The sequence below is a fragment of the Amborella trichopoda genome, chromosome 9 (genome assembly GCF_054954075.1).
Source record: "Amborella trichopoda isolate Santa Cruz 75 chromosome 9, AtrichopodaSantaCruz75HAP2 v2.0, whole genome shotgun sequence".
Lineage (NCBI taxonomy): Eukaryota > Viridiplantae > Streptophyta > Magnoliopsida > Amborellales > Amborellaceae > Amborella > Amborella trichopoda.
Window position 1 is genome coordinate 16,489,007 of NC_142344.1, and position 25,710 is coordinate 16,514,716.

General features: G+C 38.6%; 1 protein-coding gene across 8 annotated transcripts in view; it reads right to left on the reverse strand.

The window, feature by feature from the left end:
- Nucleotides 1-555: 555 nt before the first annotated feature.
- LOC18424507 (transmembrane and coiled-coil domain-containing protein STS1) overlaps nucleotides 556-25,710 on the reverse strand; it is a 45,114-nt gene continuing 19,959 nt past the window's right edge. For 3 of the 8 annotated variants that reach the window (XM_020676667.2, XM_088848496.1, XM_006829093.4), the window contains 13 exons: nucleotides 19,298-19,466; nucleotides 19,025-19,177; nucleotides 14,839-14,936; nucleotides 14,595-14,686; nucleotides 12,545-12,615; nucleotides 12,305-12,440; nucleotides 12,150-12,209; nucleotides 11,974-12,056; nucleotides 11,815-11,891; nucleotides 1,673-1,743; nucleotides 1,538-1,595; nucleotides 1,295-1,448; nucleotides 556-1,121 (listed from right to left, as the gene is read on the reverse strand). In XM_020676667.2, coding sequence (XP_020532326.1) covers nucleotides 1,338-1,448; nucleotides 1,538-1,595; nucleotides 1,673-1,743; nucleotides 11,815-11,891; nucleotides 11,974-12,056; nucleotides 12,150-12,209; nucleotides 12,305-12,440; nucleotides 12,545-12,615; nucleotides 14,595-14,686; nucleotides 14,839-14,936; nucleotides 19,025-19,177; nucleotides 19,298-19,466 — 1,179 coding nt within the window. In that variant the 3' untranslated portion in view covers nucleotides 556-1,121; nucleotides 1,295-1,337. Of the gene's footprint in view, nucleotides 1,122-1,294; nucleotides 1,449-1,537; nucleotides 1,596-1,672; nucleotides 1,744-7,977; nucleotides 8,465-11,814; nucleotides 11,892-11,973; nucleotides 12,057-12,149; nucleotides 12,210-12,304; nucleotides 12,441-12,544; nucleotides 12,616-14,594; nucleotides 14,687-14,838; nucleotides 14,937-19,024; nucleotides 19,178-19,297; nucleotides 19,467-25,710 lie in introns of those variants that run through there. The other 5 variants (XR_016041751.1, XR_016041750.1, XM_088848497.1 and 2 more) reach the window with 3 other exon arrangements.

The following is a 25,710-nucleotide window of genomic DNA, read 5'->3' on the forward strand; positions in this document are numbered from 1 at the left end:
GAAAAAATTTCTTTTGAACTTGTGCTTGATAAATGGAATAAATACAACCTTCCAATTTCACATTCAATGGTCAAGATTAATTGTGACCACCTTGTACTCATTGTATACTTTTCCATATTTTTTTACCATCCCCTACAAGTATCCCTACTGCCTTTTTTTTTTTTTTTAATCCTCATTATGTGACTCAGACTAATTCTAGAATAACACTCGCATTGTTTCTCTATTCCTTCTTTATTTCTTGTTTCTCAAAATCCGTAGACTCAACTATGTATTTGGTATCCTAAAACAGGTGAATCACCACTAATACTCTCAGTGTACCATTAGAGCCAGTGCAAAGAGAGATAAGAGGGGCACCAAGGGTTAGCCTTATGGGTGCGAAGAGAGAAAAATGACATAAGTGTCATTTTCAAATTACTTTAGGGCACTAATAAGGATCAAAATAAAAAAGAATGGTCAGGACATTTGGAGGGAGTGGAATGAAAAATTTTGAAACTGATAGGGATGAAATGTAAGAGGTTACTATGAAATAAGTTGGATTTTTAGTGATCGACGATATTTTCGCTAAAATAATTGTACATTTGAGAATATGTTCCCTTGCAACTTGCAAGACACCAACTGTCATTAGCTGTATAAATATTTTAGAGCCCGTGGCCACTTATTTGCATTGTCAGGTCATACAAGACAGCTGAACGGATATCCAAGTATGGAACCACAGCTTATTCTCCACCCCCAAAAAAAAAAAAAAACGAGAGGAAGAAGAATCTCAGAGTCGTATACTGCAAGAAGAAAGCGACACCAATTCGACATACCTTGTGAGAGCACTTTTTTATAAGGTTAACCGAGATCCGTGGCCTACCTCCCTTGAGATTGGCACAGGCATGAGCTGGAAGTTGAGCCTTGAGTTCACAGCTTCCCATGACGAACAGTTCTGTCCACCACAACCAGCTAAAACCCCACATCCAAAATCAACTTTACTGCAATGTGTTTCTTTGTTTCTCCATGGATAAATTTTGATGAGCTTCATTTGATGGATACAAGAATCCTATGAAATCAAGTCTTAGAAGATCCTGAATATGCATAGCGCTCATCTCGCTGCAGGTAGGTTTGGAGAATCCTCAACACTGTAAGAAATCAAGTTATCAGTGTACAAGACACCAAAAACGAGAGTTGCATAGATCAAACACATAAACTTGACAAGAAAAGAGAAAATATGTGAAACCAAAGTAATTCATATGATGTCTAATCTTGAGAAACTTTACCATGTCCATCTGCATAGGATGACCTGCATCATTACCTTATCAAAGTGAAGTGTTAAGGATGCTCCACACTCGAAAAGATCAAGCATTTAAGAAAATGGGATAGTACGTGTCCAATTCAAGCCGATCCAAAATTTGTTGGGTGGTCCAAAGATATGATGAATGGCCTTCAACAAGCTCTGTTACATCGACCTGCATGATAGGCTTACCCAATGGGTGCGGGTACAGATTGACAGTTGGAATTGTTTAAACCCCATACCAGTAAATATGGGCATACTCACATTTTCAACACCAGATGTGGTGACAGGTTGAATTCCAGCCAATCCTTGGGTAAGAAGACTGCATAACAGAAAATATAAAATAACGATAGCTAATGATGGTGTCGTTATTTTTTCTTAGTTATTAATGAGACATACCTTGCACGAAAAGCAACTCCAAGTATCCAATCATTCGTGGAATACACATTCACAAATCTCCCAGCCACCGTCTGATAACATTGATATGCCAACGATTGTTTAATTAAACCATCTCTTTATGATGAATTGTGTGTGTGAGAGAGAGAAGGAGAGAGAGAGAAAGAGAGAGAGAGATTTCTACTCCATGAGACATTCATGCACTTGATTGCCTGATGATTTTCCCACAACTCAAGAATTAAAAGCATGGGACTTTTAAGGGTCGTACGATTTAACAGAATAATTAGTAAGAGTCAATGAAAGTAAAGGGAGAACTCCAGCTAGTTCGAAACATTCAATGGCTAATTACAGGTAGTCTTATATCCACATGAAAACAATTCAATGTGACCCATTTTGGCAGCTCCAAGTCAGCCATCATTTTGGAGGTAGTCAACACATCTCAAAATATATAAGCCTTCCCTTGCCACAAGAGCCTTCATACTCAGAAGGTCTCTTCTACCTATAAAATTTCTTGACCGCATGAATAACTACAAAATGGCTTTCCATATTAATAGTCATATCTCTGGAGGAATTTTAAATGAATGGACAATTCCCCCACATCATGTAACTTAATTCAGGAACTTTGACAATAAGATGAAGTCAGTGCACAAATTTTGATATGGAAATTTTAGCTTGAATGTTCTGATAGGAACTTCAAAACAACTATAACACATGCATTTTCGGTCAGAAGTATGTGATTATGAGGGCAAAATGCATAGTTGCACTTAATATAGTGCATATGACAAATACCCTATCAGGCAGTACAGTTGAATAGTTATCGCTAACAAATACATAACCATGGAACTACAATAATCTATAATACACCGCTCAATATACCTCCTCAAACTAAAGTACCCCTATGTATAAATGACAGTTCACTAAGTAATAGTGTGTCCAACTGGTCCTCTAAAGGTAGACATGGAAGATCAATAATGTCACCCTGATAGAGTGACAATCAACCTCTGTGTTAGGCCCAATCACAGAAGTACAGATTTGACGTAATTTTTATGGTAATAAAGTTGTTTCCATGAATAGAAAGGGGATTAACTTGGATTCTGATATCAAAACAAAGAATCCTCAGTCAAACAATCTCAAGGGCCTTGTAGTTGCAAGCTTCAGCAGTGGACTAGGACAACACAGCTTGTATTACACACCCTTTACTGTACAAGATGAGAAAACAGGTATTGGCATCCAATGCAGCTTAAGAAAAGAAGCTGCAATGGACATAGGCAGCTTCACATCTTACAGAATACATGTGGATAATATTTATATTATAGACAACGTTGATACATAAAATAATGTTCCAAGAATTGAATACGTCTCCAATGTTTGGACACGTCCAAAATACTTACAGGTCCCCATACTGTCACTTTAATTGAGATATCTTCTACATTTCTAATGCATCTTCTAAACATTGTAATAAGCATGCCCATATTGAGTTCCGATACTTGCAAAAGATGCAAGATATGCAAACTCCAGATCACATGGTGCACCATAGTTTCTGACAACAGCACTAACCTAATTACAACCAGCGATTGCTATCAACTTAAGAACTAATGAAGCAGTCAAGCAACCATTGTCCAGTAATAGATCTAATCCATCTGATGACAGATGAACAGCATCTATATTGAGGACCACGATGATAAAACAAACAGATTAACTAACTGAACATCATCTGATATACGTGGCTTGGCGATAATAAGATAAAGTACCACTTTGTCACATTGCTTTCTAGGCTGTAGGATTGGTAGTTGATCGCCATCTGATGCAAAAAGTATGACCTTAAGCTTTCTTCGCTTATCAACCAGTTATATCAGCTAAATGAGAAATGAGCTCTCCAGATATATGCCTTAGGTACCTGATGACTCACTATAATGCCTCAAGAAGATCTGGTACTCCCAAGTCCAAGAATTATGAGAAAACTCATATCCTTCATCTGCATCATATGCCAAAATTCGATTCACTTGAATAATGCTTGCATCATCACACTCAAAACTTTATCCTCCCCATAAACAAGCAATATAGCTATCTCACCTAATGAAAGTGAAATGTCTCGTTATGGGCATAGTTTTTGGAAGCGGGAGCTATTTATGAATTGAAAGTGGGGAATCACGAGGCTAGAAGCTTCCTACGGTTAGGAAGTGCCATCCAGACAATGCATATCTTACAAATCAAGATTCTTAACTTTTGGAACTTGCTCCCTCAACTACTTGGAACTGAGCTAGAAATAACTAAGTAACGAGATCCACAAGGCCAAAGGTTCGAGGTTCTAGAGTATGCTTAACCAAGAATCCCTTAGTACTGGAATCAATGTAATGAGTATGCTTAGCCAAGGTATCCTAGTATTGGAATCGAGGCCGACTGCCCTAAACATCGAGACCCCTAAATAGTTGTATTCAATATATCAATTTTGGGTTTCGCATAAGGTATTGTATCTCATAACAGGTTTTATTGCTTTTTATATATATATATATATATATATATATATATAATGTTATTTGGCTATCAGTCATTCGGTCTAATACACACATCATAGGATAGTGCAAGACATGCAACTTGGAACAAAAGTCACATGTTCAACTGACATACCACACACGTAAATGTACATCATTTTTTAGTTTTTAGACTTAGTCACTAGATTAAACCATTAAAATGCACACTTAAAGAAATTAATCGATATACAAAGAAAACCAATGTTTGTGTGGGATTTAAAGCTTAGTTTCATGCCTAAAAGAGGATCTTCTGCCTTAAGATAGGGATGTCAAGCTCAAGCTATTCAAGCTCTAGATGCTTGACACTTTAAGACCCAACACTGGGGGCTATGGGCAGTGAGCTATGATTCGGATTTCAGAAGGAGGTGCGGATCTTACCTGTAATGGTCTGGTTTGCTGCTTGACACTTATGCTCAAAAGACAATAGTATGATACTTTGTTAATAGCTTAATAAATCTAGATATTTGCATTTGAATCCTGATTTCGTGTTATCAAAACTTTAAACCCTTGGTGATCGAATCACGATTCGGTGCACCTATGAAACCTGGGAATTGATGTTGCTGAACCTTGATCCCAAGGAACTCAAATCAAGATTCACTAAAAGTGGAAGCAAAAATCCTAAATTTAAAAATCTGGATTATATGAAAATTCATTATTTGAAGCGCTGGAGTGAGATTCCAAAGCCGAATCTCCATCTGGGACGGAAGATTCTAGTAACTATGGTTAGGGGCATAATTGAGACTCAATATTTAAAAATAAGGAATTTTTCTATAGTTCTTGCATTTATTTTTTATGTCAATAATATATGACTGCCATTCCTCTTAAACACTGGACTAATTCAACACATTCTACCCAACTTGTCCAATGTGAAAAAGTTACTCCTAAATGTTAGAAATGAAATCCGGCTAGGGTTATGTGAAAAAGTTAAAAAAAAAAATCTTTTGATCTTTGAACCTGGTCATTGACATACCTTCAGTCATCCGATTTACATCTAACAGCTAAGAACGATTGTGAACCTGTACTTAAGGTGAATGGCCTTATCATATACTTTCACTTTTTCTATTAACTTCTCTTCTTTTCTTATTGCACGAGATATGTAATAACATTCAGATCTAAGTCTCAATCTATTACATTCAACTTGGAAAACAAAACCATGTTTGGATTTAGAGATATAGGGCAAGGTCATGATTTGAAGATCTATAGCAACGTCCATAATTTTGGAACTTGGTCTAGTAAAACTCTAGCCGTACAATTAAGGTTAGCAGTTGCACGGCCAAACAACTTGAAAATGCGAAGTAAGCAAGGGTTATCCCAAGTAGATCCCATTTTTTTGAGCATTATGATGATACAGTACTTGGCCATTTGTCTAACAAGAAATCAGTTTTTCGTTTAAGTGTCATAAGGTTTTTTTGGTCTATCGATTGGATGATCCAATACTTAGCTATTGTTTAATGAGAAATCATCTGAGGTTTGAATCAAATCAAAAGATTCTTGTTGGTTAGATGAAAACTGATAGAGATCTGACAACAACTATTTGACGTTTAAATAGTAACCCTTGCATACACAATTTTATGATCGACTATTATTTTTTTCACTATGTATGTTTACAGAGACCATTCAAAGAGATCTAATGTCACAACAAACATCAGGTGGAGTATTCAGGCTTTCAAATCACTACTACAAAATTTGATGGGACAAAGTACTTGAAGTCGGCAAGATATGTTCAATTGCTCCTAGGTGGAAAAACAAAGAGGGCTGATGGTTGTATAGTGAAACCAAATGTTAAAGATCCATCTTATGCAGATTGGGAAGCGGATGATAGGAATATGAGCAACTGACTTTTAAGTTCTACGCAGCCAAACTTGAGTTTACATTTATGGATAACAATACTTCAAAAGAATATGGAATGTAGTGCTTGAAGCTTGCTTATAGAAGACGAATATTGTAAAAACTTATGGGTTGGAGCAGCAAATTAGTAACTTCAGACAAAAGATCTATGAGTTGGTGATTTTCTATGGGGTCTTTCGGATGAACCAAAACAACTATTAGCCCATAAACTGCTCTTGTTATGCTAAAGAGCAAAGAGAGGTTGGAATAAAATAAGATATTTGATCTTTTAGGGGGTCATAATCTAGAATACGAAACTATTCAATCTAATGTTTTGGGCGGTGAATATCTCAGATCACTTGAGATAGTATTTTCATTTCTTAAATGTAGGGAAACTTGTAGGAAATTATGGTCGCATCTATTGTTGAATTTGAAAGGTCCATCTGGCCTTGTTTAAAACTCTTTTGATGGTCGTGGTGGGGGCCACAGTGGTGGTTGAGGTAGAGTGCATAGTGGTGGTACTAGAAGCTTCACTCCCAAAGAAAAACATAAATAGAAACGTGCTCATTGTGGAAAATCTTGACAAACTAAGGAGACGTGTTGGGATCTCATTGGATGCCCTAAGCATAATTCAACTTGTGCCTACACAGCAATGACTAGTGAGAAGACTAGTCATACTTTGTGTTGCAACAGGATACTACTGGTCATTTACTTTGTGACCACACAACGTCTATACCTAAGGATGAGTTGGTGACTATTTTTCCAAGAGAGAGCTTCTTGACCTTAAACTTGACAACCCATGATGAGCGTTCCTCTTCCTCTAAGTCGCAACTTGCCCAATCAGTAAGATCCACATCCTCACAAATCATGTTTCCATGACTCAATCTCAAGCTCCCTGGATCATTGATTCAAGAGCCACTAAACATACGATTGGTATGTCTATCTTTTTTCTACTCATGCTACTTATTAAAATCGAGAATCTGTCAAGATCGTTGATGAATCCCTAACAGAAATATCAAGGTCGACTGAGAATAAACCATTGTCCATTAAGCTCAAGTGATTAACAATATCCGATTTCGTGATAGGCCCAGTAGCTTCCTATGCCCCATTCAAATGTGCATGGGGATTTCTATGCTGAACTATTTCGGTGTAGACTCTTACTAGGAAGCATGGAAAATATCCTGGAAAAACAGCATAAGTATGACAAATAATCAGAAGCACCAAGTTGTCAGACAAAATACTCCTGTAGAAGACCCATGACATGAGATTACAAAGTCTTTTTGACATAGGAACATAATACCTAAAAATTTTCTGGTTTTCAACGCAACCAAGGAAAACATAGCTCTAGCAAACCAAATTAGGTCTCTCAGAAGATGAGAAGATACACATTGAATGCCCAAAAATTTGAAGCTTAATATAATTTTCTTTTCAAATGGTGACACATTCAACAGGAGAATTACCAGATGACACAATCGTAGTCCTAATGGACTTCAGATAGCTTTAGGTCAAGATTTACAATAAATGGCAAACCGCAAAAGCAACACAAATTTCTATTTTATGCATTCTTTTCACATTGAACGACACCATTACATGTAATGTATTATTCTATGCAAGGAAACAAAATCAAAGAACATCTTTGACCAATGTTCACCACCCAAAAATGTATGAGAACATATTTTTTTATTTTTTGTAATTGCCTTATGAAAATCAATAAAAGCCATTAGTGATCTGACCCATATGATTTGTTGTTCTTCCAGACACTGCTGAATAGAAAAGATTTTACACCTTGCTCTTAAGTCTTGCTGGGGATCAAGTCCACCAATACTGTTCACCAATGACAAGACTAGCTGGATAGTAGGATAGACTAAATTTCTGAAAATTCTAGAGAGATGTATCAGTTAAGCAAAAATCCTGCAGTTAGAAGCTCCAACCAAGAAATAGAAAACTCACCTGTCTCTTCTTTTATCAGTAGTTCAGTACATCAAGAGGGGTACCCACCGAGTAACATTCTTCCAATTTTAAGCAAGTTATTGAAACACATCCTGAAATTTCAATCCCATCTAGTTCCCAAATGTAACCGATCAATAACACACCAGACCCTTCAATGCAAAATCTTCCTGAAATGCTAAACATTTGGAGTTTGTAACTGAATGATCTAGGTGCAAATGGGATAAATTAGTGCTGGGAAAGATTTCGTGGTTTACCTAAAATGGAGCCCCAAATCTCCCTATTACAATACTTGATAAACTCTAGGAGTACAAATAGAATCTTGTGAACAGCTTCTGTTTCTAGAGGACAAGCACTAATAATGCATTTCTGGAAAGCATATTCGCCAACAGACTTGAGTATTGACAGGAAAATCTATGGGTGAGGATGAGGTAGGGGTTTGCGATACCCTGCCTATCTGGATATGTTCAGCAGGCATCTTTTGCAATACCTGTATTGAATGAAACAAGAGATTCAAAACTCCACCAGAGATGAAGCAGATATCAGCAATGGCCAGATTTTTTTGTTTCGAAAATTATGGCTCAAGGAGATAGCATAATATAAATGAGCAGGTCATTCAAACAACTCATGAGCCTAGAAGATCCAATATAGTGCATGAGAGCGTCCAAATTATCTGATGTTTTCAGAACAAAACCCACCAACCTGGATGAAACAAAAGCACCAATCAGACAAACTTAGTGAACCTGGTATGACATGCTGCTGATGGGGCTCTTTGCGTGACCAAGATCGTCAGTTTGTTACAGATTTCTAAAAATTACTAGGTACCCTCAGCAATTTCAGAGCCGAAATGCAGCCAGCATGGTTAAGGCTTAACTTAGCTGTAGACTATGATGTTATCAATGAGCAGATCAAAAGTCTTATAGTCAAAGATAAACTGGTTGCTGACGCTGTCCATGGAAGTGATCCCCAAGAACTCATACTTGTACGTTGGCAAATTTACCTTGTCTTTGGAAGGAATGTTTTGCCCAACTATTTAGTGAAAAGAGGGTGCAGATGGATGTAATGAAATAGTATTTCATATTTTTAGGCAGCAAATACTGGAGGCTTTACTGGATGAATATGGAAAATGATTGGCAGATTTGGTATTGACTCTAGAGGATGATTAAATTTGTGTAACTGTGATCATGCAACATATCTCATATTTTGTTCCTTTTGGACTCCATTCCCCACTTGACAATGGAGAGGATTCAGATAGACTTCCGATTGCCTATTTGTTTAGAATGTTCAGTTTGAAGGATCAATAATGTACAGTGTGATTGTATGTATGAAAATTCAACATCATAATTACTATGTAATACAAAAGTCATTGATTCTTCACTGTTGAGTTTTGTGACCTTTATAGGCCTAGAGAGCTTGTAAATATGACAATTTATAGTGGAATATGCACTTCAACGGGAGTGTATATTGACTGACCAAGGGTTGGGTAGTATATGGCCCTGGTCATGTCCAAAACCCTTACCTCTTGGCATGTGGCAAAACCAAGAAGGTTTTGCAGTGGGTCATCCCTTATTGAGGTCAGAGAGATGCCTAGGTATGATGTTTGTAGGCCAGGAGAACTGTATGGTCTCTTGTGTGCAGTTGTAGGCCTGTGAGAGCAAGGGTTAAAGCCTCAACAAACTTCCACACGACATGTACACATGACAACCGCATTACTGAGATGCACCCCTATAAAAGGATACATGTACATGTGCATAGAGTGAGCCCTCTTCGCACTGTGATGACAAGTGCAAGACTTGCTCTTAAAGGGGGAAATTGAAATCCACATTCCATGATCATGGTCCCATTGCTTATTATCCAACACTAACAAAACAATAATGAGCCCCTGCTATGAGACTCTGGGTCATGGGTTTCTGTTAGGTTGGATAAGGAAACAGTAGTGGATCATGGTTCTTGAGGCAAGTGGAGTGCCCTTATTGTCGCTACTTTTGATCTATTGGTATCAATCCACTCCTAGTATATTTTATTTTAGCATTAAAAATGTTTTTATGATTTTTAAATATTTTTTAAAATTTTTAAATTTATTTATTTTTTATAATGTTCATCAAAGGGTATTTCTGAAATTTTCAGAACCTAAAATAACACATGTGGGACCAAGTATCCAACCTTGTATGTGTGTGTGCTTTTTTTTTAAGAGTGGGGGCTACGTGCCACCCCTAGGAGGGCCACACCATTATTTTAGCAAAAAACACTCCATGCCAATATTTTAGCAAAAACGATCCACGCCACTGTTTTTAGGAAAAAGGGGGATGCCCCACTTTCTTAATATTTGATTCAAATTTTATTTTAGTTTAAGATAGGAAATATCTTAATATTTGTTTTCATATCCTATGGAAGTTTTTAAAATACAAATTATCCTTGATTATGGGAGATCTAGATAATGACAAAGTTTGAGTGTATTGCAAATTTAACTAGAAGGATTTGGGTCAAAGTCTAAGGGGATAAGATTCCAAATTTCCACCCAAAATTATGATGGCTGATTTGTGGGATGAATGGTTATGATTAATCTCTCTCACCCCATAGAGTTTCTAATTATCCTAAAAGTCAAGCCAGAAATTAGATAAGGCATACTTATATTAAAATCCTATTCAAAATAGAAAAGAGATCTTGTTTCTATTTAAACAAGATTTGAGCCCCTTCTCTCATTACATCTAGATTTTTCTCTCTCATGCCTCAAGATCTCTCTCTCTCTCTCTCTCTCTCTCTCACGCACGTATTCTCACCCTCTCCTCCACGCCATATCTTTCTCTCTCTTGTATAAAAAATTAAAATCGTGTCACCCCTCTTTGCCTTAAAAAGTCACGCTACTCTCTTTCTTTCTCTCTCCTTTATTTGAGTAGCTTCTATTAAAAGAAAGAAAAGGAGGAACTTTAAAATCCTAAGGCTTGCTGTGTTTTGAAGAAAAGAACGGTGACAACGAACCTAGAGAGAGATCAACTCACAAGCTCAGCCCTAGTCAGTTCACATAGGGTTTCTACAAACCCTAGTTGATTTTTTAGCTCTCCAAAACCCTAGAAAAAGAAATATTACCTACAAAGATTCCTTATCTCAGAATTTCTAGCAACACCTAAAGGAATAAAATTGTGTTATCGGTCAGGGAATCCGGTGTGGGGTGTACCAAGACCTGTGAGGGTAACTCCAGGCATCTTTTAGTAATTCTTCTTAGTAGTTTTAATTAATTTTCAGTATTATTTTTTATTTTCCGTGAATTTCTAGGAACTTGTGTTGTACTAAAAATTATAGTGGAGGTTTGTTTAAACCTCCTGGATAGTTTTTATTTCTTTTGGCAGTGAAAATAAATATCTTAGGTTGTATCTAAGGTATTATTTTTATTTTACAGCAACACATAGTGGCCCATGTACGTGGAATTCAGGTATATTGAACAAAAAAAACAGAATTTTTTGGAAATTTAATACCTTGAGTTCCACATAGCCATTTCTTTCATTCACAGTGTCATAACATTAACAATATATTTCAAGCTTTCAAAGATTGGAGGACAAAACAAAGAGTTGGATGAAGAACAGCAGTAAATGGCTGAATTGCTGAAATGACTGAAAGTCAGCAGGACCTAATGTTGCTAATCAATCTCTCTAGTTGAATAATTGTATACATGGGCATATGCAGCAGTAAAATGCAAATCATTATCATTTTTATCAATACGAAATATCTGGCAGCCAATAAGAAAGAGAAAAATAAAGGAAATCTTTTGGATGTATTGCTGTCTCAAACAGAAATAACAGATGCAAGTATATTACTTAGGTTCAGGCAATTGGCCCATAATACCTTTCGAGCATCCTCCCAGTGCTCATCTTTGATAGAAACCGGGGCACCAAGAAGAACAACTCTTTCTACAAGGCCACCTGGCAACATAAATTTCATCGGCATCACTCTTTTCATCGTCCCTTAGATATAGATAGATGGAAGTTAAAGCATATGGCCTACCCCTGTCTCCTGCTTTAGCCAAATGCTGAAGACATTTGAATATTGCTCGTGCTCCCAGTGAAAAACCAATGAGAGTCACAGGCCTGAAAATATTGAAGTAACAAATGAGCAAGTGACTGTTTTTTACAGTCCACGAGGCATTTCCAGCTAGAAACATGATCTCTTTCCATGCTTACCTGTTTCCCTGCAGGCCTTTTAGTAAACAATCAGCCAAGAGCTGTCCTGCTTTGTCTGATCTGAAAATAAAAAACAAACAACAGAAACACGGCATTAGTGTTGAAAAGAATAAAATAAAGATTTCTTAAAAAAATGCCCAAGATAGCAACAAAACCTGTCCACTGCTATGGACCATTTGCTGTCAATGAAATTGGTAGCTGCAAGCAAAGTAGATGGCCAGGCCAATGCAGCAACAAGTGTATTTAATACAGTCAACATGGCACCCTGCTTCATTAGTTCCATTGTGAGGCCTGTAATAAGATAACATTAATATCATCATTGAGAAATACGATTCCGGACATTCGTGTATATATAATGCAAAACGAAATGTATGATTCATAATCAATTTAATTACTTGATGTCAGCCAGTCCTGTATTGCAGTGCTTACTGTGATCAAGTTCTTTGATTCCCACTGTAGTGCATATCTGGCCATAATTACAACATGATCAGCAGTATAATGAATTATGAATAAATCAATTGCACTGATGCCTCTCAAGGAACAACCAGCTCCATTGCAATAGAAGATGTCTAAAAGTTTAAAAGATAAGACTTTTCTTTACATTGAAACTGCAATTAGAACGAGGAACATTACACCCAATCATGGAACCTGAACAAAAAATTAGAATAAGAAAACATAGACGCAGAGAAAAAGTATATCTTTTCTAATGCAACACATATCCCTCTGTGCAAAACTTGGAAGGGACTTCCAGAAACTAGAAACAGTGAGAAGCTTTTTGAGGACATCTTTCATTGAATTTTCCCTTGGCAAGTCTCTTAAAAGTGGTTCTCACAGACACAGTTAATTTAAATTTACCTTACCTAATATTCATGTTGTCAAGAAGAGTTGAAATAAAGTAGAGAAAAAAACAGCTTGGTAGGATCTAGAGAGAGAAAGAGAGGAAACTAGAAAGAAAGAGAGGAACAGTTTGGTGACACCATGAGCACACTAGAACCTCATTATAATTGATATGGGAATCACTGCACCATTTGGCTCCAAGTAGTCTGCTGCATATCAAAATAAACTATGACTTAAAACAAAAGGTTGTCCAGTAAAATCAATACCTCACTTTCCTTTGCTTTCAGTTGTCACATTTCACATACTCCCAATTTGAGGCCCCAGTAGTTAAACAAAATCATTATTGCTCTGAGCATCTTTCCCCTTTGTAGTTTGTACAAATTACCCTCAATAAGTTCCATCAACATATTTGCGTATCTAAAACATATCTTCAGTACATCTCCATACATGTATAAATGTTTCTATGTAATTGTGCAAATGTGTGTTTGTGCAGGTAGATAGACCAAACAGTAACTAAAAACTCTTAGCCCTGGCCCTGCTACAAAAGTTCAAGGCTCTTGCACTCTTTCTCACCATGGTTTCCTTGAAATTCAACAGTTATAGAAGGGTGAAGTTATCTTTTTGGTTCGATACCATCTCACTATACAGTCTTGGAAGTCGTATAATTGGTTCAGTACCATCTGAATTTAATAAACATAACTCATTCTCAATTGGCCAAATAAATAAGTTTACATAAACTTCATGTAAGTCATTCGAGTTGATTTCATTCAACTTACTGTGGATTAGATGATGGAAAAAACATTGGTGTCTAGCTCCATTGCTTTCTGCCATCCCAATTCTATGGAAATGGCTGTTTCTATTGCTTCTACCCTTCTCAAAATGGGTAATATATGACCATGTGATGCCACTACATTATCAAATTTTGGTCCAGGTGTCTCGCAGTGTGCGTCTCAGTTTCATCGTCTTCAGTCTTTGCAGATTGATTGTTTGTCCTACAAATGGTTTGAAGAAATACTCTCCCCCTTCTACCCTTGTTAGTAGAGGCAAGAGAACACTGATTTGAGCATCTAGCCCAATTGGTATCAATTATAATGCACTGGCATTTCCTTTTTTGACATACGATGTTGGTCTATGACTCTATAGAGTCATGCCTTAAATAAGTTCACATGACATGTCCATGCCATACGAATTGGGGCAGGACCAGTAAATGTGATCCATCATCAAGTAGCATCTATCAAGGTGGCTAATACCTCTTCCAGTACAAGATTGTGAAGATACAGTAAGGACTGATAGAAAAATGAGAATAATAGAAGATAAACATTGGTAAGTAAGTTCGACATCACAAATAATCCAGCCCTAACATATCTCATTTATCTTTGGAAACTATCATTGTATATATAACAGAACCAACGTCGGACAAAAATACATTGACTTCAAAGAAAAGTATCTGGTTATTCAGGGACCACCATCCTGGATGCAAGACTATGGTCCTACATAGAGAGAGAGAGAGAGAGAGAGAGAGAGAGAGAGAGATGCGCACACACGAGATCGCAAGCACACACACACACCAATATATATTTTATATTTATAGATAAGTTTAAAAAGCACCTCTCTAGGTTACTTTCTTTTCCTGCCCATGGCTTCACAAAGTCTTCCTCCTCAAAGACAAATCCAGATACAAAAATACCAACTGCCAGTCGCTGCAAGAAGGAATGTTCACAGATAATGGTTATAACTATCCTATTCATTTAAATGTTTTAAACATCCAGATAACCTTTGTAGTGGATAGTATATCAATAAGAACTGAATGTCTTTACGTAACTGAAAATTAGGAACTCATAAAACCACTCACTCCATTTTTATGATTCTCCCCAATAGGTTTGAATTCAAATTCATCAATACCGCCAATCCTCCTTGCCATTTTACTACCAGAAAGGCTAGCTCCAGCAGCTATGAATTGGAAAACATGCACAAATAGAAAAGGAATGGAAAATTTGTGATAAATAAATTAGCAACCACACAAGGCCACTATCAATGATATAAAGCAAAAGTTAGATAAGGAAATAGATAAGGAAAGCTGTCTGCAACATAATAAGCTATCAAATATTAAAAAGAGCATTTAGTGGCAGCAAAAGCTCTCCAGACGGTAAATAAAATTCCCCACATAAAAAACCACCAAAAGTACTGTCAAGAGTACAGATGCAAACACTAATGAATAACGATGCATTTAGTATTCTACAATTTAAATAGGGCCACTGAGTAGAGTATAATGACACTTGAAGTAAAGTATCAGCCACCAACCAAACAAACTAAGCAAAGAACACATCAATAATGGTCATTGGTGTACATCTAGATCATGCATGATTATAGAAATGCAATATGGATTAGAATGATGCTATAGATCATGGACAAAACATCATCCAACTCAAAGAAGCTTTTGGTGGCCACAATCAGAAGAATTTTTACTGGTAATCTTTCGATCCATTGTACTTCATTGATTCCCTAAGGTTCTCAATCTTAGATGATTATATCTTGCGGTGAACTCTCCTAGCGCTAGACTATGAATGTATTCTTGTAACTTATATAATCTAAGTTGTTTCAAAGGTACAAATATCTTATATTGTCAGCTCTAAGTAGTAGAATAGGATGGTAATCGATAGTTTTACTCAATAGATTGTGCTTTTCCAGCTCTCTTTCTAATGTTCAGGAATGAAAGTAAGATAAATGAGGATTTCATCACTTCAAAAAGTGGGTCAAACGATGTCCAATTCGCTTGAAATTTTGAGGGTGAGCTTGGTGTGACCTAGACTAAACTTCGTCAAGCTTTGCCTCAATTGGAGTCCGTTTGCCATGGGTCACTTCGTTAATTAGACTGATTTTGGGGCACTCTAGCTGTATGAATAGTGCCCATTTAACTTAGCAACCTTGGAGATGGGAGCAAACGATGACAGAATGACCTGAAATTGGGAGGATAGGAGAATGGCACCCTGATTTACATTCTGGCCTGGTGCTGACAGGATGAGGTTTTGGAAAGACCTTCTCCCATGGTTAGGATGACAGTTAAGTATAGGCCGGTGATCTAAAGCCCTCAATTTTTGGTGGAGTGCCTATTGGCATCAAGTTTCATCCCATTCCGAGACCATTTCAACAGCCTATGGCAGATTTCTGATATCCTAGCCTATATTTTGGCTATCTTGTTGCAAATCATTCAACTTGAAGTCCAGAAAAACTACTCAATTGTCAACTTGACAGTAGGTACTAAACTTTGCTCAAAATAATTCTCATCCTACTATTTCCTCAAAACCTCCCAATTCAGCCCTTGTGTTGGACTTTGACTTACCTATTGCCTTAAGCAAAGATAACCTTTCATGCATTCAATATCCTACAGGCAACTTTGTTTCTTATAACTCCAAGTTACCTTCTTATCGGGTTTTCCTGTCATCTTATTTTTACTGTCTGCATTCCACACTTAATGGCAAAGATCTATCATAACCTCAGTGAAAGGCTGCGATGTGGGATGAAATGCAAGCTCTTGAAAAAACAGTACTTGGGAACTCAACAAACCTCCTAAAGGAAAGAAGGTGATAGGATGTAAATGAGTGTTTATAGCAAAATACAAGGCCGATGACACTATAGAAGGGTACAAGACGATATTGATTACAAAAGGTTTTGCACAGATCCACAGCATAAATCACAAAGAAACTTTTGCCCCATAAGTGGAAGTTAAATATAGTTAGAAATATTCTCTCCTTAGTCTTTGGTCTCTACATCAACTAAACGTGAAAAAAGCCTTTTTACATGGAGATTTTCATGAGGAAACCTATATTGCCATGCCTCCATTTTTTTCAGTTTTAGGGGGAGACTGGAAACGTATACAGTGGAAAAAGGTGATAATATAAATAATTGCCAAGAGCCTGGTTAGAAAAATTCATTGGGCCCTTACTAAAGATTGGGTTCAGTAGTAAAGGTGATCATACATTGTTTGTGAGGAAAATTTGGACACTCGTAGTGTATCTTGATGACAAGGGATAGCTTAGCAGACAACACAGATATCAAATGCTACCTAAAGTATTTCACAATGTTAAACATTAGGCTGCTTTGCTGCCTAGGCAGCCTTTCCTGTCCACATATGGGCCTAGACGGGATCCCTAGGTATTTTGTCCCTAGGAGCCCACCTAGGTGCTGCCCAGGCGGCGGCCAGTGCCCTTTGGCGAGAGGGCAAAAGTATGCCCTCTGCCGAGGGCAAAAATTGTCACTTTCCGCCTCAAAGAGGGGGGAAAGGTTTTAGGGGGCATTGCAACCCCCCAAAATGTACTTTGCTTGCACCATCATCATCAGGTGGTGGTGGTGGTAAACAGTGAGCCATTGTTGGTAGTGATGATGAATTTCAATTACCAATCCGAGTTCATCATGATTGGACTTTTTTTTCTTTTTCTATGTTTCACTTGGTATGATGAATATTTTTGTGGAATGATGATTTTGGAACATGGGTGTTGGCCTATTGGGCATCTCTTTCTTTCTTTTCTTTTTTTTTTATTGGACTTTTAGACTCTAATTAATTCAATGGCAAGTTCATATTTGATATATGTATGAAATATGGCGGTATCGCGGAATTAGATAATGTGTTTTACAAGTATTTCTAACAAACTGTAGTTTCTGATCATTTTTTAAGGCAACCAAATCCCTCTAAACAGCTTCCTTGGGGCTTAGACCCCTAAGTTTCCTAAACAGGCCGCCCAGTGAACTAGGTGGCCGAATCCGTAGTTTTCAATATTGATATATGAGATAAAAGATTGAGGTCCCCTGTGATATTTTCTGGGCGTTGAAGTGGCAAAGTCCTAGAAGGGAATAGCTATTTCTTAGAGGAAGTATGTGCTGGACCTATTACAACAAACCAGAATGTTGGAAGCCACACCGATGGATACTCTTATGGAAGCCCATCATAGACTCCATATACAAAAGGGAGAGTTACTAAAGAACCCTAGCCAGTATCAGAGATCAATGGGCATGCTTATATACCTTACGATTACACAGCCAGATGTAGCTTTTGCAGCTAATGTAGTTAGTCAATTAGTTCAAGCCCTACAAAGACCACAATTAGAAGCAGTCTATCATATTCTGAAGTATCTCAAGACATCTCTAGGGAGTGGTTTGCTGTTTACTAATCATGATTATATGAGCGTCGCAATCTACACTAGTGCCAATTGGATGGGTTCGTAGACCAATAGAAGGTCAAGTTTCTTGGGGGTAATTTGGTTCCACCAAAAAGTAAGAAACATAATGTAGCGGCAAGACCAAGTGCTGAAGCTGAATACATCACTATGACACATGAAACATGTGAAATTGTGTGGGATAAAACTATATTGGCTAATTGGGAGTTAAAGTTCAGTTGCCAATGACCCTTCGATAATGAAGAAGCCATCCATATAGTTGGGAACCCTATATTTCATGAGAGAACAAAGCGTATCGAAGTGGATTGCCACTTCATTAGGGATAAAGTTTGTAACTAGAATTATATGCACTCCGATGAAATCCATAGACCAACTAGCAGATGTCTTCAGAAAAAGTAGTGGCACATGATAGACTATATGATAAAGTTGTCAAGCTAGGCATGATTGACATTTACGCTCTAGCTTGAGCGGGAGTGTTGAAAGTGCAATTATAAGGTAAGGCACAAATGGATTTTACTATTTAATAAGGTTGTGTGAGTTATTTATTATACAAGGGTATTGCCTGTATTTATCAATAACATATATGTGTGAAGTGCCCAACTCCAGGGAACATGTCCCACTTCTGAATCTCATTCTCTCATGCCCACCCCTCTCTTCTTCCTACATCCTCTTCCTGCTCTTCACTTCTTCTCTTCTCTATCATCTCCAATATACTGATCTAACACTGGCAGAAACCTAGATCTATGTGGCACTTTCAACTTTAGCATCAATGGAATGGAAAAGGACAATACAAAAAGGCCTTTTATCAAATAACATTTAATAAGATAATGAAAACAATACATCACAAAAGATATGATAGTGAATTACCCCCAAAAGAGGCAGCAACAGCAACTGATCCAGCAACTGATCCTGCAGCACTAGCAGCAGCAGCAAATCCACTTGCTCCAATAACAGGGACAAGCGCTCCTAGAGTAGGTGCTAGGGCACTAAATCCTGCTGCAATTGCTGGAGCTGCTAGACCTGATGAAGATGATCGACATATGAAATCCATTCATCCAGGGCATTTATGTCTACCAAATAAATATCCCCACAAGCACTGAACTTTCCCAGTTATAGTAAGAAACATCCAATGAGCATTACCACCAGTAACAGCTAACAAGGTTCCTCCAGTTAATGCAGCTGCTCCTATAATGCCACCACGCTTCCACTTGGACCACTTGCCTTTTTCTGCTTCCACATTCTCTGTATGTGATTCATCCCCTTTTGCTGCAGCCATTGCAGAGCAAGCAACCATTATCTCCATAGCTTCCTACAACAATGGATTTATTGACAGTTAATTTTAAACTACAATGAGCATAAAAATTTACAGAATGGCAGAATAATAGTTCACTTTGTAAGCAAAAAGTTTTTACGTAACATTGTCACATGGTTTCCAAGTACATAAATCCAAATGTTAGATATTTTGTCTGAGTCTTGTATGAATTTTTCTCTCCAACTTCATGCTGAATGCTATGATTTGACGACATGGGGATTACACTCCCATCATCACAATGAAAAAGGCAGAAAGCATCACATGGATACCCCATTACAGCATTCAGGTGACCAATGTATCCCAAATTTGGGGTCCAAAAAATCCTAATGCAATTATTATGCACTTGCCTTGTTGCAAACAATCTGGTGAACGTTCATATAGACTTTTACACACGTTTGCTCAATCTTTTTTACAACTTATACCATACAATAATCTCATGGAGGACTCAAAATGCAAACAGAAGTCATTGTTGATATGCTGGTTATTTGAGAATTGCGATTAGATAATAATAAAATCATCGTAAGCTTGTTGTCACAGACAATAAAGAAATCAATAAACAGATTGAAATTTGAAAAATGAAATTATTGAGCAGTCCCTAACCAGGTTACTCTTTTCATGAGATGGGAATTGAGGTATAGTAATATCTCCATCTTTCTCTTAAGCCAGGAAGAGCTCCGATAGAGAGGATCGTGCATTGACATTCCAGCAACCAAGTTTTCATATAGACTTTTACACACGGTTGCTCAATCGTTTTTACAACTTATACCATACAATAATCTCATGGAGGACTCAAAATGCAAACAGAAGTCGTTGTTGCTATGCTGGTTATTTGAGAATTGCGATTAGATAATAATAAAATCATCGTAAGCTTGTTGTCACAGACAATAAAGAAATCAATAAACAGATTGAAATTTGAAAAATGAAATTATTGAGCAGTCCCTAACCAGGTTACTCTTTTCATGAGATGGGAATTGAGGCATAGTAATATCTCCATGTTTCTCTTAAGCCAGGAAGAGCTCCGATAGAGAGGATTGTGCATTGACATTCCAGCAACCAAGTTTTCTGACTAAAAATATAGAAAGAGTATCAAATGCAAACCCCAGATTAGCAAAGTGGATTTGACTTTTGGAATTCTTGCAAGGGATGCTATGGTAACTCCAGGCTTGTAACTTGGCAGTATAGATATTCCTTTAATCTTTCAAATCAATCAATTTGAAGCCCCAGGCTTGTAAGATGGGAACAGCTAAATATTGCTTTGAACTAAATTAATAAATCAAAAGATCATAAGAAATATTAGACAACTATTCTATGGCATTTTCCTCCCTAAAAGAGCATGCAGTTTTGTGGCTAGGAGAAATTCCCACCTCATATATTGTAGAAAACTATAGAGAAATTTACCCTCATGTTCCAAAAAATTACCGTTCTTTAAAAGATCCCCTATAACCTCCTTCATACCCCTTTTTCCCCTTGAATTATTTTCACCCAAAATGCCCCCACTTCCGACCTTCAATGTCTGAAGTGATAAGGACTTCAGATTGAAGTCCAAAAAAACTTTTGACTGACTTATGATCTTCATCGTCCTGAAGTGAATTTCCAAAGTCCAATCAACTCAGATCTTGAAGGTCCAAAGTAACTGGACTTCGGACCTTTAAAGTTAAGTAAATGGCCTTCACACCATTTTTTTGGATAAAAGTTAACATTTGTATTGCTATAAAGAGTTGGAGTACATATTGGTTTAAATCCGAGAGTCCCCCCTAGACGGGGCTCTCAATAAAAAATGTCAGTCGCCCCTATACAAATATGGGCTTATAGATTTGCCCGATTACAATAGATTTACAATGAGATTACAAAAACTGGGCATATATGTTTGCTCCTTTACAAAGAGATCTACTGTTGCGTGTACCGTCTGTGGTCCAAAGCAAAAAAGGAGATGGACCAGGTTTGGTCTTCAAGTTGGGCCCTAGCCCCGTCCTTTGCCAAGAGATCGGCCAACTCGTTTGACATCCTCGAGGTATGCATCCATAAGACGACCATATCCCTACGGATGTATGCGATCTCATCAAAAATCGAAGCAAGATACCATGGAGGAGTGGATCTCCCGGTTGCCCATGATATAATATTACTCGCGTCTCCCTCCACTATAAGGTATCGCCCTCAAGAGTGATTGAAGCTTTTGATGCCCAAGAGGAGGGCCATTACTTCGGCATACTGAGAATCTTGAAAGACAAGATACTCGGAAAAGGAAAGCAATATTGTGTGATGGTGGTCTCTGAAGGTAAGCAATATTGTGTGATGGTGGTCTCTGAAGACACCTCCCGCACCTGCATGACCGGGGTTTCCTAGAGAGCAACCAACGAAGTTAAGCTTTATAACTCCTTCTGAGGGTGGTTGTCAGTTGTGAGATTTTTGCACCTTCCGTGGGCGGTGATGCAGGATGTTTTCCCACTGGCTTAGGAAGGTATTTGCTGAGAACCCCGAAAAGATCCGTTGGTTGGATGCTCAAAAAATTACTAGGGATGTAACCTTGTGGAAAAGTGCTAAACCTTGGGCAATAGGGCCATGGAATATCTTGGAGTTTCTCTCTTTCGAGATAACCCAAACGATGGCCGCCACGGCAGCCTTCCATAGGATTCGTCCAGTGAGACGCATGGTCTAAAGATAAAATATCCTTGACTGTCGGAGGCATTACCCATTGGACCCCGAATGGCTGCAACATTGGACCCCAGAGATCATGAGCAATGTTACAATGGATGAAGAGGTGAGGATTTGATTCTTCCTCGCACAGACACATGATACATCTATTGGGAATAGGGATCCCTTTCTTTTGAAGCTGATCCACTGTAAGAGCCCTTTGGGACCCTGCTTTCCAGTTGAAAGTCTGCACTTTAGGAGGTGCTATTGTGGACCAAACCTTGGATAGTACAAAAGGGGGGTTAAGAGGGAAAGTGAGAGGTTGGATAAGCCTTTTGTAGAATGAAGCCACCAAGAAAAAACCAAAGGGTGAAAGAGACCATACCAACAAGTCCCTCCCTTGTGTGGAAATGAAGGAATTATGTAATGTTGCCGAAAGAGAGAGAAAGTGATTTCTTTCCTCATCAGAGGTTTCTTCTGAAGGAGGGTTCCACCCTCTTCTACCTCCCACTACTACCATTTCCTCTGTGATAGTGGAACCTTTGTTAGAGACAATGGAGTAAAAGGAGGGGGAAGAGATCCCTTAAGGGGGTGCGTCCGAGCCAGAGATCTGACCAGAAGCGCACTCTTGTTCCCTCTCTTGGATAAAATCTGATAAAATTTCTTAACAGTGAAAGGGATGAGGTGAAGGACCTCCACGATCCTGAGGCCTTGCTGAAAGGTCTCTTCTCTGACACCCAAGTGCCTTCGGAGATCTTACATTTACGGCGTAGGACCTTGGCCCAAAGGGAATCAGTCTGAGTTACTAGATGCCACCACCATTTGCCTAAAGGGCCAGGTTATGTTTTCTTAGGATCCTGATCCCTAAACCCCCATGTTGTTTGGGTAAACACACTTTTTCCCAAGAGATTAAATGGTATTTAGTTCTCTCTGCCTGGCTCGACCAGAGAAAATTTCTCATAGGTTGATCAAGTCGATTTGCCACTGAGGTTGGCAATTGGAACAGAGACATGAGGTAGACAGGGGCATTGGCCAGAGTTGCTTTGATCAAAGTGGTTCGGCCAGCTTGAGAAAGGTATCTCCCTTTCCATCCCACCAACCACCTATCAACCTTGTCGATCACATGTGACCAGTGTCTCTTTTTCGGTTTTCCAAAACCCAGAGGCCAAGGTAGGTTGTAGGAAGATCCTCAACTTTGCAATCCCAATTTGGGATAAGCTCCCTAATATCTGCGTTGGAGATTTCTACTCCCATCATTTTTTATTTTTCCATGTTGACTTTGAAACCTATGGCCAATTGGAAGCATTCGAGGTATAGCCTCAAGTTTTCAATTTCTTATTGAGAGGCTTCTAAGAATACCAGTGTGTCGTCTGCATATTGCAGATGAGACACTGTAGGGCCTTGGTGAGAGGTTTTGAAACCCGAAAGAAAGCTTGCTTGGTAAAGACGGGAGATAGATCGGCTGAAGACTTTTGCTGTTATAGCAAAAAGAAAGGGGGAGAGGGGATCCCCTTGGCGTAACCCCCTCGAGGAGGGGAAGAAGCCTTTTGGGGCTCTATTTATGAAGATCGAGAAGTGGGGATGAGAATAGCAAGCCTCTCATCCATTTTCTCCAGCGTTCTCGGAAGCCCTTTCTTACCATTGACTCGTCCAAAATGGACCAATCGACATGGTCATAGGCTTTCTTCTAGTCTATCTTAAAGATGAGACCCGGCTTTTTAGACAAATGCCTAGAATGAATACACTCATGTGCTATTCAAGCTTCGTCTAGGATTTGTCTATCTTTGATGAAGGCTGATTGAGACTGGGAGATGAGAAGGGGGAGGACTTGTTGTAATCTTGAGGTCAGCACCTTGTCTAGAATTTTGTAGGAGGAATTGAGCAGGCTAATAGGGCGAAAGTCCTTTAGCTCCTCAGCCCCTTCAACCCTAGGGACCAAGGCAATGAAGGTAGCATGGATAGCTTTGTCTAGGATTCCCCTGTGAAAGAATTCTTCGAAGAAGCTCATAAAGTTTGAGCAAAAAGTTTACCAAAAAATTTTGAAAGGAGCTATGGGGAACCAATCCAGACCGGGGGATTTGTCTTTGGTTAAGTCTTATAAGGCTTTTTAGATTTCTTCTTCCAAGAAAGGTCGCTCAAGCCAAAGGGCCTGGGTTTTTGTAAGAGATTGAAAATCAAGGTCAGCCATTATAGGTCTGGGGCCCAACAGGGCAGTGTAGAGGGCCTGGAAGTAGTTAAGAGTAGCCGATTCAATTTTTTCTAATTGTTTCAGACAACAATTATTTGACTTGATAGTCAAAATGGTATTGTCTCTCCTACGACAATTTGCTATCTGGTGAAAGAAGCGTGTATTATGGTCCCCCGCTTTTAGCCAACTTACTCGTGATCTCTGAAACCAGTACAATTCTTCTTTATTAAGGGTGGCGAAATATTCAAGCTTAGTTTGGATCCGCAGGTTTAATTCTGAATCAATCAAAGGTTTGGACTCCTCAATACGATCAAGGGCTTGAATGGAGTTGAGGAAGGAATTCTTGATTTGAGAGTAATTCTCGGGGATGGATTTACTCCAGGTTTTTAGGGAGGCTCTGAGAAGCTGAATTTTAGTTTGGAGCCTATAGCCTGCTCTTCCCGAAACCTAGCCTGAGAAGGAGTTACACCAAATCTGAATGAGGGTGGGAAGAGACTTTCTTCAAGCCAAGCCAGTTCAAAGTGAAAGGGTTTCGGTCCTTTATTGATAGCTTGGGTGTCTAAGAGAATAGGACAGTGATCAGAGGCGAGGTTTGGCAAAGCCATGGCATGAGAGTCCGAGAAGAGTACCTCCCAGTTCAAAGATAGGAGGAATTTATCAAGTTGAGAAAGAGAGGGTTGAGGGGAGTGGTTGGACCAAGTAAAACGGCTTCCTTGTAAAGGGATATCTAAGAGTTCATTCCAGAAGATAAAGTCTAAGAAATCCTTCATTCCCTGAGAAATGGTAGAGTTTGAATTTCTCACATGAGCCCATCTTATAATGTTGAAGTCTCCACCCAAACACCAAATAGGGTGGGGTAAGGCAGCCACCCGGTCCATTTTTGTCTAGAGACGAGGTCGAAGAGTAGCTGAGCAAGGGCCATAGATGGCTGAAAATTTCCAACGTAAGCCGTCGGAAATGCGTGAAAGGAGTAAGGTAACGAAGAATTCCCCTAAATGGGATGAGAGGAGGTGGTGGTCTGCGGGGTTCCAGATCAACCAGATTCTCTCTGAAGCCCCATCTGCAGGTAGAGCGACCCATTGGCAAGGCCTTCTACCCCAGACCTGATGAATTTGAAGGAGAGTGGGCTCAAGTAGTTTGCTTTCAGTGAGGGCCAGAATAGCCGAAAGGTGTTTCGTGGTCAAGTCCTTGACTGCCTCCCTTTTGGACGAGTGTACCAAACCTCTAATGTTCCAAGAGAGGATCTTCATGGTTTGGGAATAGAAGCTGTGGAAGAAGCTAATCTGGCAGACCTCCTCAGTGAAGGAGAGGAGGTGGAGGATTGGAGATCGGCTAAAGGGGAGTTATCGAATGAGATAGATGAGAAAATATTAAGAAGCTCTTTTTGTCCTTTAATACTCACCTTAGACGGCTTTGAGCATC